Here is an 18,544-nt window from a genome sequence, read left to right as displayed (position 1 = left end):
TTTTAACATCTCCCTGTGAGATGTATGCTATCATGTTTTACTGTTCACGCAGCACAACACTAAAATGTACAAGCCAGTTTTGACAGTCGGCCGTTCTCAAGGAACTTGCACGCAAAAGTGTTTTGCATGTAAATAAAAGACCTGAGTTCTGCGATGGAAGTAACCTATTCCAGGTGCGTGCTAGGATAGGGCTCTCAAACTATCCAATAAAAAACCATTTAAGGGGAAATCAGTTACTGGCAGGTTAGGAAGAAGGAAGCTAAGGAGCAATAGTAATAGGGCATTTTTCAGTCGTGGCTGAAAAATGCTGAGTCATGGCTTTTTGGTTACAAAAATTTAATTTCTCATTACCTAAATACAGTCATAGCATGACTTGCATGCAGTGGTACCACATCTGCGGCAACCAAATTGGACAACAGAGGGAACTGATCTTCCCAGTTCAAGGAGCCCACCGTTTATGTTTTAACGTTGAGTCTATGACAGCTATAAAGGAACTTCCTCTCAGTGTATAGATGGGACCAAAGTGACACGTGGCTACAAATTCTTTGCAACTCCCTTTGAGAGATGCAATTGCCATCCCCTCCCACTTTTAGCTAGATTACTGCTGGACCACTAGAGCGTGGCATAAGAGACATTCTAAGGCCAGATCATAGCTTTGCAGCTTCCACCAGAACCTCTTGGAACACTAGCTCAGACATAGGAGACGTGATGACTTAGAACATCTTGCTGGAGAAGCCACGTAGAGACAGTGGTTGACAATCCAGTGGAGTTATACCTTCCAGATGTCCCCACCACGGCCCCAGACACATGAGGGAAGCCCTGTGGAACCGGCCCAGCTGTCAGCTGCAAACTGGTTACCAAATGACCTCACTGGCACAAGAAGCATATGTGCCCAGTGGAGGTCAGCTCTAATTTCTGGCCCACAAAACTTGAAGATACAATAAACGAGTTAAATTCTGAGGTATTTTGTTACAAGAGATCCCTGGGGGTAGTAATCAATAGTTCCCTGGCTGAAACTACTCTACAGTGATACAAGAGATTGCAAACCAACTCATCCCCCAAATCATTTTGGAAATATTTTTTTAATCCTTTTATTCTTCTTTTTTAACAAACAGCCCCAGGGATAAGGGACCAGGGGAGGGGGGAGGAGGTAAGTGAGGCCCCAGCCCCACAACCCCTCACCACCCACCCCTTTCCCCCTTATATATTTATAATCTATATACAAACCCCGGGGGGAGGGGGGGGAGACAAGGGGAACTCCCTCAGCGGGGTGGGGGCAACCCAGGTTCCTTGTCCCCTCGGGACCCAGGCTCCTCCACCCGTCGGGAAGGCCCTTCTCGAGAAGGTGGCCCTGCCCGCTCCCAAGGCTTCGGCATCCAGCGCAGGGCATCCGGGGGGGAGGCCTGGGGGACAGGTACAAGGGGAAGAGTTAAGTCATTCTAGGAGGTCAGGGATGGAATGACAGGAACTCAAGTGGTAACTCTTGAACTCGGACTTGGGGCCACAGGGGTTTCTCCTTCACCTGCTGGTAGAGGTCGATGCGCTGGGTGCGGAAGACTCCACTGTAGGTGGAAGGTGGGGCCTTGAGACGGGTATTGAGGCTAGAGAAAGACCTAAAGGAGACAGGGTTGTTTAAACTGAGCTTAAGACTTGCTCCCTGGTCCCCAAAGTCCTTGGGGATGGGCAGTCTGCATCCCCATTCCCTTCTCTTGCCTTCCAGCTGGGGGAGTACGTGAAGACCCAGGTGCCCCAAGGTTGCTGCTCAGTTTTCGATAATCCTGGAACGGCTTTAGTTCCACTGGGTGCAGCTAAAGGAAAAAAATTCATGAGTCTCTTGCTTCTCAACCCATTCATCCTGAGAAACTGAATCCCTACCCCTACCTCTTGGAGTTCCCTAGCGCTCCAGTTCCTGTACCTTACCTCTGCTCGCCCCAAGCTAGGGGGGAAGGGCCTGGCAGGTGAAGGCAGCACCCGAGTAGCAGGAGCAGGTGGGGGCCGGACAGCCAGGCTTGGGGGCTGCAGAGCAGGACCCACAGGTAACAGAGAAAGGGGGGGTGGAGCAGGAGGCGGCGCTGCTGGCAGAGAGCCAAAGTTCACCACAGGCAGCTGTGAGTCCACCATGGGTAGAAGCATCTATAACAAGAAATATGGGTGTGTGTGTTGGAGGCAGGGAAGAATGTCAGAAAACCAGGAATAGAATAAAATAAAAAGTAACAATCAAAAAGCCAAACTGAGAAATAGAATGAAGGGAAAGTGGGAGGATAAACGGTACCTGCTGGGCAGGGGCCCCTGAGGGGAGGAAGCCACTTTGGCCACCAGGTTGCAGAGGAGTAGAATAAAATTCTGAGGGGGATGGCAGATCCTGGCGCACCTGTCAGGGAACAGGGAGAAATACGTCACCTCGCCCAAAAGCTTTCTCCCCAACCCTAACTCCCTAAACCTAGCACCTAGCCCACCTCTTACCTGAAGCAAAGGTGGGTCGGGCAAAGGGCTGGGGCAGAAAGCTGGAGAGTAGAGGAAGGAAGGTGGAGGGTAGAGAACTCCTCCAGCTGGCAACTTCCCCAGCTCTGTTGCTTGCAGTGCTGAGAAATCCAGAAACTGGCCCTTGACAGCTACCCCAGAAAGCAGTGCCGAGGGAGGGGCTGGGCCCGGTGGGAGGTACAGGGGCTGTGATCTGAAAAGAAATTGGGACGAGAGGAAGGAGAGATATCACGAAACCAGTCACTTACTCCTTTAGCCTGAGCAATGCCCTAAGTCCACTAGCCTTTGGTACCCTAGAAATATGTCTTTCCCATCCCTCTCCCCTGAAGCACTGCTCCATTTCCTTGAGACCCACAAGCATCTAGTCTTACCTGTAAGGGTGCAGTGAGGGTGTCCCAGGGCGGAAGCCTCCACTGTTGGGATGTAACTGAGAGTCTATGGCTCCCCCAGACACCTGTAGGAGAGCCAGGCTGAAATAACTCGTTTTCCTAGTCAAGAAAAGCTCATCCACCCCACCCATTACAGTAAAAGGAGAAAAACGAAATGACAAAAAATGAGGTTTTAAAGTATACAAATTGGAAAGGCTTGATTGTAAGGGACAGCAGGCAGAAAGGGGTCACGGGATAGGACGCAAGACCTACCTGAGAACTGGGTGGCCCAGGGCTGCCATAGAAGACCTCAGGGTACAAGCGCTGGCCTGAGGAGCTGGGCTCTGGGCCATAGTGCCCAGAACCCAGGTTCTTGGATTGTGGCTCAGCTGAGGCAGAAGCACTGGGGAGCAGCTCCCAGTCTCGGGATATGGGAATGGTCTGGGAAGGAGAAGCCTTGTCAAGAGGGACGTCTGGGCGTGCTGGATGCCCAGGCCACTCCCAGCCGTCTTCTTCAGAAACCTAAGGCATTTCCACCAAACTCTCCCTCTCCCACTTACCTCAGGGACTGATACCGTCAGCTCCTTCTCTGCTTTTAAACTGTCTCCTACCACTAGGCGCAACTCCGAATCCTGTGATCATGAGGCAGGGGAGATGGTGCCATGATTCACATGTGTCCTCCATGTCCCACCTCTAGTCCTTCCCTTCTCTCCAGCCAACCCAAGACACCCAGGATCCAGCCCATGCAGACCTTGTCACTAGTGCCAAACTGGACCTGGGGGCCAGGTCGATGGGATGGCCGGAGGGAGCCAGGCTCTGGGCCTCGATCTGTACGCTGCAATCGTTCTGTGCCAATGGGGCCAGGGGGCAGAAGCTGCTCCCGGGGCAGCTCCTGGGTTGGGGGAAGGAAAGAGAAGCCCAAATCAGGGAATCCCCAGAACACACGGGCAGAGGGAAGTGGGAGACAAAGGCAGGGCCAAAGTCAGAAGTCCCAGAAACATTCCTCTTATCCTTTCTTGGTCTTTTACCTTTCTGTCCCCATTGTGGGGGGCAGGTGGCCGTCTCCTAGGAGGTTCAGAGGGTTCAGAACCAGGTGGATCCTCACCAGGAGCAGCATTCAGGGGTGAGGGGCCTCCAGGCCGCTTGGGGGGCCCCTCTGCTGCCCCCTTGAGTCCTCCATCAGGGGAACTTCGCTGGCTGCAGGGACCTGATGACACCTGAGAATCCCCACTCAGGTCCACCCCACTGTCAGACTGACTCATCTGAGAGGAGTGGAGAAGGAGTTAGTTAAATCAGGGCAGAAAGCACCCCAATACCTGAACGATGTACACCGATAGGTGAACTGAACGAAAGAAACAACTATATGAGGGAATAACCCTAGACTCAACCCAGAACAGGTGGAAAGTATGACCAGTGCTCAATAAAACCCCAGCTCAGAGATACTCCCTTCCCATCCTTACTCACCTCTGTGCCAGCTACATCCTCAAAAGGACTCAGAGGTTCCATCCAGGGCTCCACGGAGCCGGGCCGGTAACTCTTTCTGCTAGTGGCTGGGAAGAGCACCAGCCGAACATATTAAGTTAGAGACGACAGTCCTGAGGCCTGTCTCCTTCTCTAAGCCCTCTAAAATAGTCTTTCCTTCCGCTCAGCTTTACTCACCAGTATGTAAACGATTCCAGATGTGAGGGGTCAGAGCCTCAGTTCCTGCATCTCTGGACTCTCCCTGAGGGCCCGGGCCCTCAGGCTTGGAGCCCAAAAATCCAGAGCTATGAGGTGGCGGCGAAGATTCCTAAAGGTGAGAAAGGCCGGAGACAAAACATGAATGAGGGGGGAACTAGGGAATGTAAGAAGCTGGGACCCAGTGAAATGTGGAGTAACAAGAGAAACATATGGAAAGCAAGCAGTGACTAATTTTGAGAATTTAGGATGAGAACACAATAGCAGGAAGAGAAAAGACATGACTAGGAAAGAGAATGGAGAAAACCTAAGTGAGAACCTTCAGGAGTGAGAACAGTGAAGCACAATCTCAAGCCCCATCCCTCACCTCCTGTAGCAGTTCCGGTCTTCTGGGAGGCCGCTCCCGACGTTTGGGGGGGAAGGGATTAACCCCGGCACTGTCCCGGGGAATCCCGCCCACCCCCCTCACCATCGGCTCTGGCTCCTCGAGGTGGGAGTCTGGGGAAGAGGAGAAATGCACCAGCATCTGCTTGCTCTATCACTGCCCCTAGCCTTTTCCTCCTTACTGCCCCTCCCAATCCTTCCACCCTGTTCAGTGCAGGCATCCAGCATCAAGGCCCCCAGGCTGGAGGCTCTCCCTGCTTCAGCACCTGACCTCTCTGGGAATGGAGACATCTCCCCACTTCGACCCTCCAGCTTACCTGAATTGACATCGTTGTTGTTGGCCCTCTGAGGGTCATATCGGGCTGGGGGCCGAGGGGAGGGGCCTTGAGGGGTTTGGGGAGGCCCAGCCTTAGGCCTTGGGTGCACCCCTGGTGCAGCTGCACTCCCTTGGCGGCTGCTGAGCTGGGCCAGAGCCTGTTGGATGCCAGCGGGGTTGCTGTGGATAACTTGGTCCAGGCGGAAGACAGCAGAACTGCTGGGGGGCGGGGGAGGCAGAGGAAGCCCCGGGGGACGCTCCTCTGGAGGACGGCTGAAGAGAACAGAGCATCAGCTCCAGTATTCACGAAATTGTTTCTTTCCCTACAACTCAAATCTCTTCCAACCTGTCCTCTTCCCTATTAAAATCCAGGTGTTGTTGCGCACTTCTAAGGAATTCTATGTGTACAGGTCGATACACCGGAGAGCAAGGAACAGGGAACACATGGGTATTCCTGACTAGTATCAAGTGCTTTCTGGCTACTGTCCCTAGACATGGACATCTGAGTGCCTTTCTAAGAGCCCATGCGCCCTCAGGTCTCAAACTCCACAGCACTTGGCCTTACCTTTCCCTCAGGTTTTCTCCCCTCGCCCTGTTTCTTAACCTTAGGAACAAACTTAAGATCTTATCCCTACCCACCTTCGGTTCTTGGGAGAGGGCCAGCTCCTCTTGTCCCCTCGCCCTGGGCCGGTCCTCCCTCCAGGACCCCCACCACCTCCACTACTGCTGCCACCGCTGCCAGCCTTGCTGCCTGGACCTGGGCGCCGGTTTTGCCTTTCCATGCCCGGCCGCTGACTCGAGAAACTCCGCTTGCTCAAATCCTTGGCTCTCTGGCTCAGGTCTCCGCGGGACATGGTTGAAATGCCTGGTCCGGCTCCGCCTCCACTGCCTCCAGAACTTCCCACAACTTTGGAGGTCAGCAGTGCTGGCGGGGGAGCCTCCTTGTCCCCCCGGCGCTCACTAGCAAAGTCGCTGCTCTCTGACGCAGTCTCCCATTCCTCATTGGCTTGGTCTGAGTTCTGGTTTGACAGATCAGGAGACTTGGCAGCTGTCCGGCGAGGTGGTGCGGGTACTGCTACTGTAGCGAGGGCCTCCTCGGGTCCAGGAGTGGGGACTGGAAGGACTAGGGAAGAGGGCTTGCCCTCAGCCCCTCTGGCAGCATTCTCTCGCTCCTGTCTCAGCCTCCGGAACCGAGGCGGTTTGTCCTGCTGCTGAGCCCTCCCATGGCGCCTCCTTCGGGGCCGCTCCCCATCTTCCACACCCATGCCCATGTTGCTGCCTCCACCACTGCCTCCGCGGGCCACGGGGGACAGAGGCCCTGGGATAAGCTTTTCTTTCAAAGGCTCCTTATTTGGTGGCAAAGGACCTGCTGGAGGCTTCTTGGGAGCCAGGGACTTGGTTGGAGGGCTCCAGCCTGGGCAAATGGGTGGAGGCGGCCGTCCTCCACCTCGGCCCCGGCGTGAAGGCACCCCCCTGGGAGTGAAGACTCGCCCACCTCGGGCAGTGGAAAAGCGGGCTGGGGCTGGCGAAGGAGGGGTTCCTGATGGTGGCGGAGCAAGAGGAACCTGAGTGAGTACTCCCTCCTTGGGTGGGGGAGCCTCCTTGTCTGAGGGGGCCAGATCACTCTCATGGGTCTCACTGCCTGTTTCCGAGCCTCGCTGCCGGCGCCGCTTGGGGATTTCTTCGTACTCTGAACCCTCACTTCGTGTCTCACTGGCAGTGCGGCCTCGGGGAGCAGGGGGATGGTTTGGTCCCCCTGCCCCCCCTCCACGCCCATCGTCTCCACGAAACTCTCGATAACTGCGGAACTCTCGGCTTCGGGCTCCCCGCCCTCGGCCCCCATAGGTCCCCCGAAAACCCCTCCCTCTGGCAAAATACTCGCCTCTGCCCCGACCCCGGCAAGAGGTAGGACCCACTCTTTCATAGGAATAGTCCCTCCGAAGCCTTGGGGCAGGGGAAAGATTCCCACTGGGTGGGGTCTCCTTGGGGCACCCTATCTTCCCCTTTGCCGTCTTGAGTGGGTCTGGCTTTGGGATCTTGGGGGTTTCATCCCCCTGTTCGAGGGGCTTGGGAGGCAGCTCTTCGACTTTTGCAGGTGGTGGGGGTTTCTTTATAGGACCAGCCCGGCGGGGAGGGGCCCCTGGCTCCTCTGGAGGGATTCCACGACGACTGCTGCCTGGGCGAGGGCCCCACCGGGTTTCAGTGCGGCTCTCTCTGCGAGGTGGTGGAGGGCCTTGGCCCCCAACTCCGCGGGCAGGCTTTCGGCTGGCTTCTGGCCCTATTAGCTGTGGAGTCTCCTCCTTGGGGGTTTCCTTCTTGGGTGGTGGAGCTTGCATCTTGGCCGCCTCGTCATTGCCTGGGGGCCAGGGGAGTGGACGGGGCCCTGGGGCAGTCGGCTCCTCCAGAGGGAAGCGAGGGATTGGGGGCCCAGGGGCTCCATTCTCGGGAAAGCCTGGGTAACTGGCCAGATAGGGTGGTGGGGGAGGTACTGGAGGAGTCTCACTCCTGAAAAGGAAGACAAAAAAGAATGGAAATTAGTGTCTCAGGACAAGGAAAACTGAAACTAGGTGGGGAAAGAGAAGAGGTTATTATGACCTAAATACTCCTTTCGTGTTTATCCCTATCACCTCACCAATAATCCAAACTACCTTTTCTCCTTTCCCTAGGAACTCATCCACTTCTCACTACTCACTCACCTCATCCCCTTGTCATCCTCATCAGCAGCCTGGCGCAGTGGTGAGGTAAGTGGACGGGGGTCAGCAGGTGTGGTGGTGAAGACATCTCCTACCCAGGCCAACTTTGGATCCACTGGTGGAGTGCCCCGATCCCGTAAGAGAGGGGGTGCATGGCGCTCGAATGGCTCTGAGCTTGAGCCCCCACTGTCTGAACGCTCCCTGGGAACTAGACCTGAGAAAACGAAAGAACATGAGAAAGATAACCCTTTTTTATGTGACAGGCCCTCCAGCCCAAAAACCATCTCCTCAGTCTAATCCTGTCAGTCAAGTCAATGTCAGCTCCCCCATCTCTTATTCCCAATAAGTCTTGTGTCTTGCCTCCTTTCCTGAAACAGGGTTATCCACGCAGCTTCCCTAAAAATGAAATCAATCAATCCCAAGCAAATCTTGGCCAATGAAGAGACCACTATCTCTTTCTTCCCCAAGCCCATTCTTATAACAAAGAGCTATCTCAGCAGTGCTAAGCATATCCCCTCCCCACTTCAGTGGCGGCCCTTCATCCCCACAGCAAGATGCTGATACACACTTCCCAGGACTAAGGGGGCCCCCACCCCTCCTTCATCCCCTTACCAGAGGGATGTACACCAGGAGGGTAGAAGTCCAGAGGGGGCCGGCCCTGGAGGAGCCGGGGGTCCACATAAGGAGGAATCATCATCCAGCGGGGATCAAAGTTCATTGGGGGCATGGGTGGGGGCCGGCCCAGAGCACCTGGGTACAGGGCCTTAGGGGGTGGTGGAGGAGCCTGCGGAGCTGGCACAGCCCCCATGGTCACAGGCTGTGGTGGTGATGGGGGCACTGGGGCAGGTGGGGCGGAGCCCTGCTGATGCTGCTGCCACTGCTGCTGCTGTTGCTGCTTCAAGAGCTGCTCCTGGGGAAGGACAAAAGAGAGGATAAGACAGAAATCAAAGCCTCCCCATCCCAAGACAGAAAAAGGAACCAGCAAAGAAAAAAGATTAACACACGGACATGACCAATAGATACAAACTAGGGTGATGCAACGGAGACAAAACTGACAGACAGGCCTAGAAGGTAACTTATGGATAGGGTAAATGTTGAAGCCAGGGAAGGAAGCAGCCCCTAGGAAGGGAAGTAATTCAATCTAACCTGCTGCTGCCGCTGGAAACGAGGCGGCAACGACTTCTGATATTTGGGGTAGCCCAAGCCCTGGCTGGGGGGCTGCCGGGTGGAGCCAACCCCATCACCCTTGGGTTCCACCTTTGGGGCTGGGGGTGTGGCAGGAGAAGGAACCTCTTCTGGTGGTTCAGGACCCTCTTTTGGGGGCAGGTGGGGTTCTGTATTGAAAACAAGACAACAATCAGAGTGGCCTAGTTCACCAAGATAGTCCATGAAAACCCCCATAATTTCAGCTCTCACCTCTAGATCTCTCTCTAAAGATAAGCCCTTCCCATTTAAAACCCATGAAAACACTTCATGGCCTCTCAAGAGCCAATGATGGTGCCATTAACTTCCCATGAAACCACCAAAACAAGAGATACTTTCTTCAGTCTTGCTCCATGCCAGGCCTGTGGAAAGTGGTTTTAGGTGACCACTTATTCAGGGATTCGGGTAGTAAAACCTTCCCCCCCTCAGATATTCATACAAGCAAAAGGTGCTCTTTTTCCTCTACCGCTGATAGTCCAATCAACCAAAACAACTGCCTTCTACTTCATTTACTCCCATTCTTACCAACTGTACCAACTCAAGCAGAGGTCTGACACCTGCTAGTATCTATCTCCATCCCCGTACCTGGACTGGCTTCGAAGCTGCCACTGCTGGTGCTACTGGTACTGCCGCCACCACTCACCAGGGTGGGAGCTGCAGCTACACCTGGAGTGGGGGTGGAATGGGCAGGGGGAGCCTGTGCTGGCTCTTCTGGTTCTTTTTCTGGTGTTGGGACTGGTGCTGGTGGAGAAGCTGGAGGTGTGGGGAGTTCTTTGGGGACTGCAGGTGGTGGAGCTGGGGCAGGAGGGGCAGCAGGTGGGGCAGCAGGCTCTGCTTTGAGCCGCTTGTCAGGTGCCCCAAACTTCTCATCAAGTCGCTTGAGCTTCTCTGCACAGGCTGCCCGGCGCTCCTCCTGCATGCGTCGTTCCTCCTCTTCTCGCCGACGCCGGGCTCGCTCCACGGCCAGGGAGATCTCAGATGAAGACTGCTTTCGCCGCTGCCGCCATGCCTCATCCTCGTCCTCAGGCGCTGGGGGCTTACAGGGAGGGCCCCCACGATCCTGTCAATGCGCAGAGCCAGCAGGGCCAGAGGCATCAGTCATTATGCTTCTTATAATCTCTTTCACAGACTGATCAACTGTCTCTAGCTTCAGGTGCAAGGACCAGGCCTTGGGGCTGATGGCCTTTCTGGGTAAGGACAAACTCATAATCCTGGTCTTTTTATTTTACTGTTTCCTCTCTCCTTTCAGAGACCCAAACACCCAAGCTTCCTTGTTCTTCCTCACTAGCACCCCAAATTTTCTTTTCACACAGACTCCCATATCACCAAGAATGTTTCAAACCTTTTCAGAGATGCTCCACAGCTCTATACTTCCTGTAACACATTTGCAGCCCTCCCTCCAGCTTCCTCTACCATTACTACTTCAGGTACTCAGCTGACACTAATCTCCCACAACCGACCCTCTCAACCCCTTGTTATAGACACTCACTGGGTAGTCCCCAGGAGGGCCCCAGTTCCCGGCGGGGCCCCGGTGAGGTGGGGGTGGGGGAGGCTTTGGTGCAGGAGGCCCCGGCTCTGTCTCTGGAGGCCGAGAGGTCTCTGCCCAGGCCGTCTTGGGAGGGGGCGGTTCGCTGCCGGGGGAGTTGCCCTTTTTGCCATCTGCTTCAGGGGGCCGTTCCTCACCAGCAGCTGACTGGGACTCCTTGCTGTGAGCAGACCAACAGTGCAATTAAAATCAGCTACAACCCAGCTCTTTTTTTTAAGAGTATACCACCACGAGAGAAACTGAAGCCCCTTCTCTCCCCAGAGGGTCCTAACTCACTGGCCCTCAGCTCCCTCCTCATCGGAGTCTCGCCCATCTTCTTCATCACTGAACTTGAGCTTCTCAGTGTAGTCGACCTCCTCGTGGGCCCCTGAGGGGAAAAGTGAAGAGTAGTAGCCCAAGCATTCTGCTCTCCCATCTCAGCTATCTTCCGGAACACAGGAAACGTTCTGGAACTACATGACAGGACACACTACCAATGCCAAACCCCCTCCCCTTGAAGTCTAGATCCACCATGAGTCTTGTCACTCTTGCTCCTTACAGTTCTTTATCAGGACTTAGCTTTTCTCCATATATCTCCACTACCCTTCAACATCCGCTTTTCTCTCACACAACCCCCCATTTTTTCCTCACTGGATTTTGCCTTTTAAACCCAAAATGCTTGATCCTTAACATCCACTTACCTGCCCAACCATCATCATTCTCCTGGTCCAACTGGTCAAACTCTTTGAGATTATCCTCTTTAAGGATGGAAGGCCGACCCACAGGCTCTACAAGGCGCATTGGTGGCCCTGAGCCCCGGGGGCCCGCCACACGGGGGAACCGGCTGTGTATAAAAGGGAAACGGGGTAAGAGACGGCATGCTGTATAACCACATACATGACTAAACCTCCTGGCTAGAAAACCATCTCCTCCCCCAACAGGCTTTCCCTGTCCCCAACCACAAACACAGACCTGGATTACCCACCTGGGACCATCAGGAGTGGGATATCGGTAAGGCCCCTGGGGTCCATAGGGCGGAGGGAACGGGAGATATGGGGGATACATCTGCAAAAGAGCCCAAACAGTAGCTGCTCAGGAGACAAATAGCCTGCCAGCTCCTTAAACCTATCATCCATCCCACCTTCACTGTATGTCATAGGTCCCTGTTTTCTAACTGTCTCCTCCCAACATTAAGTCCTAATTCCTAACTCTCTAGCTTCCAGCACAACCACTCCAAAACAAGATATCCAAACTCACGAAAGGCGGCATCATCCCGCGGTAGGGAGGGAACTGGGGTGGGCCCGAAGGCTGCAGCCCGCCCCGGGGATCATGGCCGTGATGAAGTTTGGAGTCCGGGCCCTCCAGCTCATCAGGGCCACGCCCACCTCCGTCCCTCCAAGTTGTAGAATCTGTAGTTTGCAAAAGGCAGACAGTAAACACAGCTGCAAGTGATGGGCAGATAGATGAGTAAGCCAGCGCTTAGCTCTGAGATAGAACACGGTAACGTCCTGGCCAAAAGGTAACCACTCCTCCTCACCCCCCAACTCACTCACAAATGGCAGCCACTCACTTTGGGGGCGGAGGTTTGGTCCGGGCCCAGACGACTGTTCGGCAGACTCCCTTTCCTTGGCAGCCTTGTCCTGGTCGCCAGCCGCCTGCAGGGTCGGAAATTCCTCTCGAGAGAATCGTGACAGTAGGCTTGATGCCCTTCCACCTGTTGGGGTTGAGGTACAAAGCAGAAAACAGAAGCACATTTACTGAAGACGCAGCATGAAAGTGGAAGGCTCTGACAGGTACCAGATCATCAGGCTCCTGTCTTCAAACTCATCCTCTATGTATTAGGTGCTCATTCCCGTCCCAAAAATGTCAGTGCTGGGACACCCTCCTCACCCTCATATAAAACTGAGACAAATTTGCTCATGTGCCCTATGAAACTGAATATGGGATCCAAAATTCAGTCAGAGAACTGACGACACTTCACTGAAAGTACAGCGCAGGGCTCCTGCCTACCAAGGTGCCCAGAAAGAGTTCCCCAAACAGCCCTGCACTTACCATCTCCATGTGCTCCATGGGTAACGCTGGCTTGTGCCCAGGACTTTACCCCGCTTGGAACCAAAGGAGTGTTCTGGGGAAGCAGAGAGATAACAAATGGTGGTGTGGTTGGGGGAGCTACAAGTTTGTTTTTTTTTTTTTTTGCTGAGGAAGATTCGCCCAGAGCTAACATCTGTGTCAATCTTCCTCTATTTTTTAGTTGTGTGGGCTGCCAGCACAGCATGGCCACTAACAGAGCGGTGTAGGTTTGCACCTGGGAACCAAACCTGGGCCACCAAAGCAGAGTGCACTGAACTTAACCACTAGGCCACCAGGGCTGGCCACTGCTACAAGCTATTCTTGCCCCCACCCTTTCAATAACATCCAGTCCTTCAATACCTCGGGGGCTGCTGGGGGTCGTTTCGGTTGGTTGGAGGCAGGCGTCTGTGAAGCCGGCAGTGGCTGCGATTCCGGCGGCTGAGCGGTTGAGGCATCGGAACTGAGGGGATGGTAGGATGGGAAGGTTATCCAGAGCCTGAGATATGTTCCATACTTCTCCAAATGGTAGAGGACAGGAACTGAACCCAGGCCTATTTGCTGCTGTTTACAAACATTAGGACAAGATACTAAAACCACGTCACCCTCCATAGGCTGTCATCTGTTTCTTCATGCTTTCTTTCCATCAGACAGAAAACTAAAGGTACCACTCCTTGGTCATCTAACAAGAGTCCTGGACTAGGCAGAAGAGGGGCTTCCCTCTTTGTCTCTGGCTCTTACGTGGTTGGGCTAGACCAAGCCCCAATTCATCCAGAAGCTCAAAGTTAAAATACTCGTCACTCTAGGTTCCCCCCCAAGCCTCTACCTCTTGGGGTCGGACTGCTCCTGTTTGCTTGCCCATCCTGTTCCGTCTTTCGGCACTAGTGAAACGTTGGGGTCATTGCCTTTGTTCTCGGCTTTCAGGCTTGGAAGGTTGGCTGGGGGTGGCATACGCCGGGCAATGGCAACTTTCCCAAGACTCTGCAGGCCATGGCGAGGGGCAACTAGAGAAAAGATGGAGAGGGGGTGAAAAATGCCTTACATGGCAGATCTGACAGCGTCCCACCCTAGGCCCCATTTAGACATCCTCAATGTCTTAATTACCAAACTTCTCTTAGAAACTACCCCTTCCTTTGCCCTCAGCAATCTCTGAAACCCTATCTGGAAGGCTTAGATGTGTTCCATTCAATGCTTCTATGTGGGCTGGTTGATCTTGAGCCTGCAGGGAGCAAGCTGGCCCCAGACTTCTCCAAGTCCACATTTCTTTGCCTCCAATTCTTACGTGTCCAAAGACAGGGAACCACAGACACGCCTTTGTAGGAGGGTAACTGGTGTTCACCCAAAGCCCAAAGTCGCCTACAGGACCCAAGATAAAGCTGGGAAGTCTCTAGTGTTCCTCTAGTCTTTTGATATCTGTACTACAGCCATTTCCCTTCAAAGAGCTCTAAATCACATGCCCCATTCATGTCCAACATCCAATAATTAGGAGCATCTTTACAGGACCCTCACCAGCGGGTTTCTGGATCTCTAAGGACTTGCCCTTATACGTATCAAACAGGTTGAGCGAGGAATACTTCTTTCCATCCTTCCCCTTGGCAGTCGGCCCCGAGCGATCGGACATTGCGCTGGAAGCTCATTGAGTACGTTGGGTCCTGCAGGCACCTCCCCCAAAACGTGCCGGAGCCTGTGGGCCAGACACCAAATATTTCAGTCTCTGCTCCCTTTACAGACTCTAACAGAAGCCTAAAAGCTCCCTTTCATTCTCATCAGAGGTCCAGATATGTGGCCCTCTGGTGTCTTTTCCTCTAGCCTATTTAAACTCCCCAGTCCCCTTAAGCAACCATGATCTACTCATCTCCCACAGAGCCCAAATGCCATGTTCCCTATTTCCCCCAGACACCTCTTGTCAAGGAAATCCAAATAAAAATTTAGTCTTCTCCTAGTATAAACACCCGCCCCTTTGTGCCAGTCTATAAAGGCTAGCAGCCTTTTCATTATCCCCACAAGTTATAATCTCTTCTTCCTCCACCAAAATCACTTCTGAGACCTACAATAAAACAGGACAAGTCCAAGCCCCAGAGAAAACCAGAAAGAGGCATACGGCTCCACCACGCAACAGAATTTTAGATTCCCTACTTTTTATTTTTTTTAATAATTTTATTTATTTATTCCCCCCCCCCAAAGCCCCAGTAGATAGTTGTATATCACAGCTGCACATCCTTCTAGTTGCTGTATGTGGGACGCGGCCTCAGCATGGCCAGAGAAGCGGTGTGTCGGTGCGCGCCCAGGATCCGAACCCAGGCCGGCAGCAGCGGAGCGCGTGCACTTAACCTCTAAGGCACGGGGCCGGCCCTAGATTCCCTACTTTTTAGACACCAGTTCCCTAACCGTGCCCCAGGGCCCTGTGCCCCAGGTTCCATTCCCAGCAGCCTCACTCCCATCTGGGGAGGTTTGCAGGAAGGTATGTCAGGAGTTTAAGGATTTTATGAGCTTGCTCAGCCAGACGGGGGACTGGCGCCAGAGAATTCTTCAGGAAACAATCGGGGTTCTACATACTCCCATTTATAGAACCCCAAGTATTTGGAACACCCCATCTTCTCCTACACTTGATCCCCATCAAAGATCTTGAAAAAAATCTTGTCTCCAAATGAAACACTGGTGGACTCTGGCTCACCCTATGTAGACGTGAGAAAAACAAAGAATTACGGAGCCACCTCAAGAACACCCTGTCGGTAACCATGGGGCCAAGACCAGAACCAACTTCATTTTCCTACCCTCAGTGAGAGTGTCCATCAACAGTCATTTATTTCTTTCCCTAATACCCCTTGCTCCCCAAGCAGGTCAAACTTTCCATAGTCAGTCAGCTCCTGACCAGGCATTCATTTATATGGGGGAATGGTGTAAAGGAAAGAGACGAGATGGTGGGAAGTCCAGACCGAACCAGGATGAAGACTAAAATTGGGGAGAACTTTAAGACAGGTTAGATGGTGATGGGGGTTGCCCTATAGGTGTTTCAGGAGGCCAATCTTTGAAAATAAATACACGAAGGAAAAGGGAATAGAAGAGTCGTGGAATGAGGAGATTAAGACTAATAAAAGACAGTTAACGTGAAAGCAGATGGAAAATAATACATGTAAGCAGGAATGCCAGGAAAAGGATGCAGAGCAAAGGAATGGGGCAGTGTCAAGAGACCCAGGAAGAAAAGGGGGGTTGGGGTAGAAAGGAGGGAACAGCAAATAGGAAAAATTAAAAAGTAGACGTGAGATTGAGGAACGTAGAAAGCAAATATGCAGGATAAAAGCAGGGTTCCAGAGTGGGAGTGACTCAACGCGAAGAAGGGCGTCAAAAACGGGGGACCCAAGCGCTGGGTGATGGGAAGGGGACCAATATGGAGAAAAGGAGACCCGCCGAGAGGGCTGTCGGGCGCGGCCCACCCCAAAGCGACGGCGGCGAAGGGGGCCCACAGATAGGGGTGCGAGGCCAGGAGCGCAGCGGAGAGTGGGGAGTTACGGGCCCAGGAGAGGGGGTCGCCCTGTGAAGCCAGGAGGGTGGGTGGGTAACAGCAGGCTATAGACCCTGAGAAGGGCTGGAGGTGCGGGTCCCAGGGTGGGGGTGTCGGAGGGGGAGGGGCAGGCAGGCCCCGGCAGCAGGAGGACAAAATGGCGGCGACTAATGGCAGCTTCTCCTCCCCCCGGCCCGCCACCGCCGCCGCTGCCGCTGCCACCACCGCTCCCGCGCCGGAAAACACCGTTAGCACTCGGCTCGCCCAAACTCACCTGGCCGGGTGCGCGGGGGTCCGGAACCGGGGCCTAAGGGCTCCCCGGGGTGGGATGGCGGTGGGGCGGGGGCGGATGGCGGCGGATGGCGCCGGGTTCGGCTCCTCCCGTCTCCCTCGCTCACTCCGCGGCTGGGCTCCGACTAACGGCCCATCCGGGCAACCGCCGCCCCCGGGAGCGCCCCCCCCACCTCCCACCTCCCTCCGCGCCTAGACACGCCCCTTCATTTGCATAAAGGGCGGGGCACTTTCTACCCTATCCCTCTTTACGTACTTCCAGTGCTGTTCTTATTTTTTTTAAAAAAAAAAAGCAGGGCGTGGGGAACCGGCATAGTTTATTTGCATAAAGAGGAGGGACTTACAGGCGCTAGGACGCCGGTTGGCTGAAGAGGCGGACCCCCGGCGTCGGCCGTTGAGACGTGCAGAAGGGGAGGGAATGAAGCGCCGATCCGCAGCGCTGTTCGGCACAGAATTTGCACGACAAATCGAGGGAGAAAGAGGCGGAGCGTGCGTCGTGCGTTCGTGGAAAGATGGGAGCGGACAGACGTAGGGACGCAGAGAGTGGAAGGAAACGATGCAAGGCCCGTGGTGCTTTCAGCGGAGGAGACCGAGCGAGAGAACCGGCCGGAAGGGATTAGCTGCCGGGCGGGGGTGAGCAGGAGGGAGGGAGCGGAGCTTACGTAACCAGGGAAGAGTCTCAGTTCACGCGTCCGTTCGCGAGAGGTGGAAACACCAGAGGGGCGGGGTTTCCCATTTATTAAATCACGTCATGCAAATAAGGAGGATAGACAGACCAATGCAAGGGTCCCGCGGAGTGTATCACCGGCACCGCGCAGCGTACGTATTCTTTGGGTAGTTCTATTTATTTGCATAATATATGCAAATCATTTGAACAAAGGTAGGCTAGGAATGACCTATTCATCAAAATATCGGCAACCAATGACTGACGGACATTTAATTTTATAACCTATAATTTTCATGAAAAATTTGTGTATCTGACATTATTGGCAATTTGCGTTCTCTTTACAATGGGTTTCATTCTATGAAATGCAGTACTATTTCCTTTGTCTCCTATTACTCTCCTATTACACTGCTTCAATCAGACCTACTGCCCGTTCAGCAAATCCTTCAACAATTATGTTTTTTTTTTTTTTTTTTTTAAAGATTTTATTTATTCAGTTTTTTCCCCCCAAAGCCCCAGTAGATAGTTGTATGTCATAGGTTCACATCCTTCTAGTTGCTGTACGTGGGACTCGGCCTCAAGTTGGACGGAGAAGTGGTGCCTCGGGGCGCTCCCGGGATCCGAACCCGGGCCGCCAGCATCAGAGCGCGCGCACTTAACCGCCAAGCCACGGAGCCGGCCCCAACAATTATGTTTTGAAGGCACCGGAGATATGCACAAAATATTATAGAAGAGGAATAAAAATCAGACCGTGCCTGGGGAAATTAAGAAATATTTCTAGAGAAATGTGACTGTTATTAAGAAATATGAAGAAATAGTTAGAATTTAGCCAAGTTTGAGGAGACGTTGCACATCTCAGGCCGTGAACTGATGAGCAGAGGCGTGGGTTGGCGGACCCGTGCCTAGGCTGGTGTGGCTCAATTAAGGAACTGCCTGTCCATTATGGAAAAGGAGAGCAGAAAAATTAGCAAGAATCGGATAAGATTTTATCCTGAGGCTCATTAAGATAGCTGAGATGACTTCGGTTCTCAAACTTTCAAAATGATTCTCTTGTCAGCTACCACAGCAAAATTTCTTGGAAGAGCTATCCATACTCACTGTCTCCAATTTCTCTCTTCCCAATCTTTCTTTCCCGCTCCAGTCGAGCCTACACCCCCATCCTCTACCCAAACTGGGTGTGTCAAGGACATTAGCCTCATGGCTTGATATGGCATTTATGTGCTGATGACTCCCAAATGTATATCTTCATCAGACACCTCTCTCCCAAACTCCAGACTTGTATACACAACTGTGTACTTGATATCTCCTCTGGGGTATCTAATAGATCACTTCAAATTCAATATGTCCAAATCTGAACATTTGATCTCCGGCCC

The 18,544-nt window shown here is 53.4% G+C and overlaps 1 protein-coding gene and 1 non-coding gene across 3 annotated transcripts; both read right to left on the bottom strand.

The window, feature by feature from the left end:
• Positions 1 to 1,063: 1,063 nt before the first annotated feature.
• PRRC2A (proline rich coiled-coil 2A) lies at positions 1,064 to 17,158 on the bottom strand. Of its 2 annotated transcripts, none has more exons than XM_087438332.1 (31): positions 16,852 to 17,158; positions 14,224 to 14,398; positions 13,541 to 13,718; positions 13,078 to 13,177; positions 12,700 to 12,772; positions 12,218 to 12,361; positions 11,905 to 12,056; positions 11,633 to 11,712; positions 11,349 to 11,491; positions 10,945 to 11,035; positions 10,612 to 10,828; positions 9,708 to 10,182; positions 9,066 to 9,253; positions 8,532 to 8,829; positions 7,923 to 8,133; positions 5,866 to 7,731; positions 5,228 to 5,499; positions 4,894 to 5,024; positions 4,509 to 4,638; positions 4,314 to 4,399; positions 3,878 to 4,111; positions 3,601 to 3,741; positions 3,410 to 3,481; positions 3,123 to 3,290; positions 2,853 to 2,935; positions 2,464 to 2,674; positions 2,273 to 2,371; positions 1,921 to 2,133; positions 1,714 to 1,808; positions 1,523 to 1,613; positions 1,064 to 1,403 (listed from the first exon to the last, which is right to left on the bottom strand). In XM_087438332.1, the coding sequence occupies exons 2-31, from the start codon at positions 14,333 to 14,335 to the stop codon at positions 1,263 to 1,265; spliced, it is 6,495 nt and encodes a 2,164-aa protein (XP_087294458.1). In that variant the 5' UTR covers positions 14,336 to 14,398; positions 16,852 to 17,158; the 3' UTR covers positions 1,064 to 1,262. The 2 variants fall into 2 exon arrangements, with proteins under 2 accessions (XP_087294458.1, XP_087294457.1); XM_087438331.1 differs by lacking the exon at positions 16,852 to 17,158 and adding an exon at positions 16,491 to 16,651.
• Positions 13,909 to 14,039, bottom strand: LOC147915674 (small nucleolar RNA SNORA38). Its single transcript, XR_015554204.1, has one exon. It is a non-coding gene; the product is annotated as a small nucleolar RNA SNORA38 (small nucleolar RNA).
• Positions 17,159 to 18,544: the final 1,386 nt, after the last annotated feature.

This window comes from Ceratotherium simum, chromosome 13, assembly GCF_057802395.1.
Source record: "Ceratotherium simum simum isolate JZ-2026a chromosome 13, ASM5780239v1, whole genome shotgun sequence".
In the NCBI taxonomy this organism is placed as follows: Eukaryota; Metazoa; Chordata; class Mammalia; order Perissodactyla; family Rhinocerotidae; genus Ceratotherium; species Ceratotherium simum.
The sequence above is the reverse complement of the archived record's forward strand: the minus strand, read 5'-3'. Positions and strand labels throughout refer to the sequence as shown.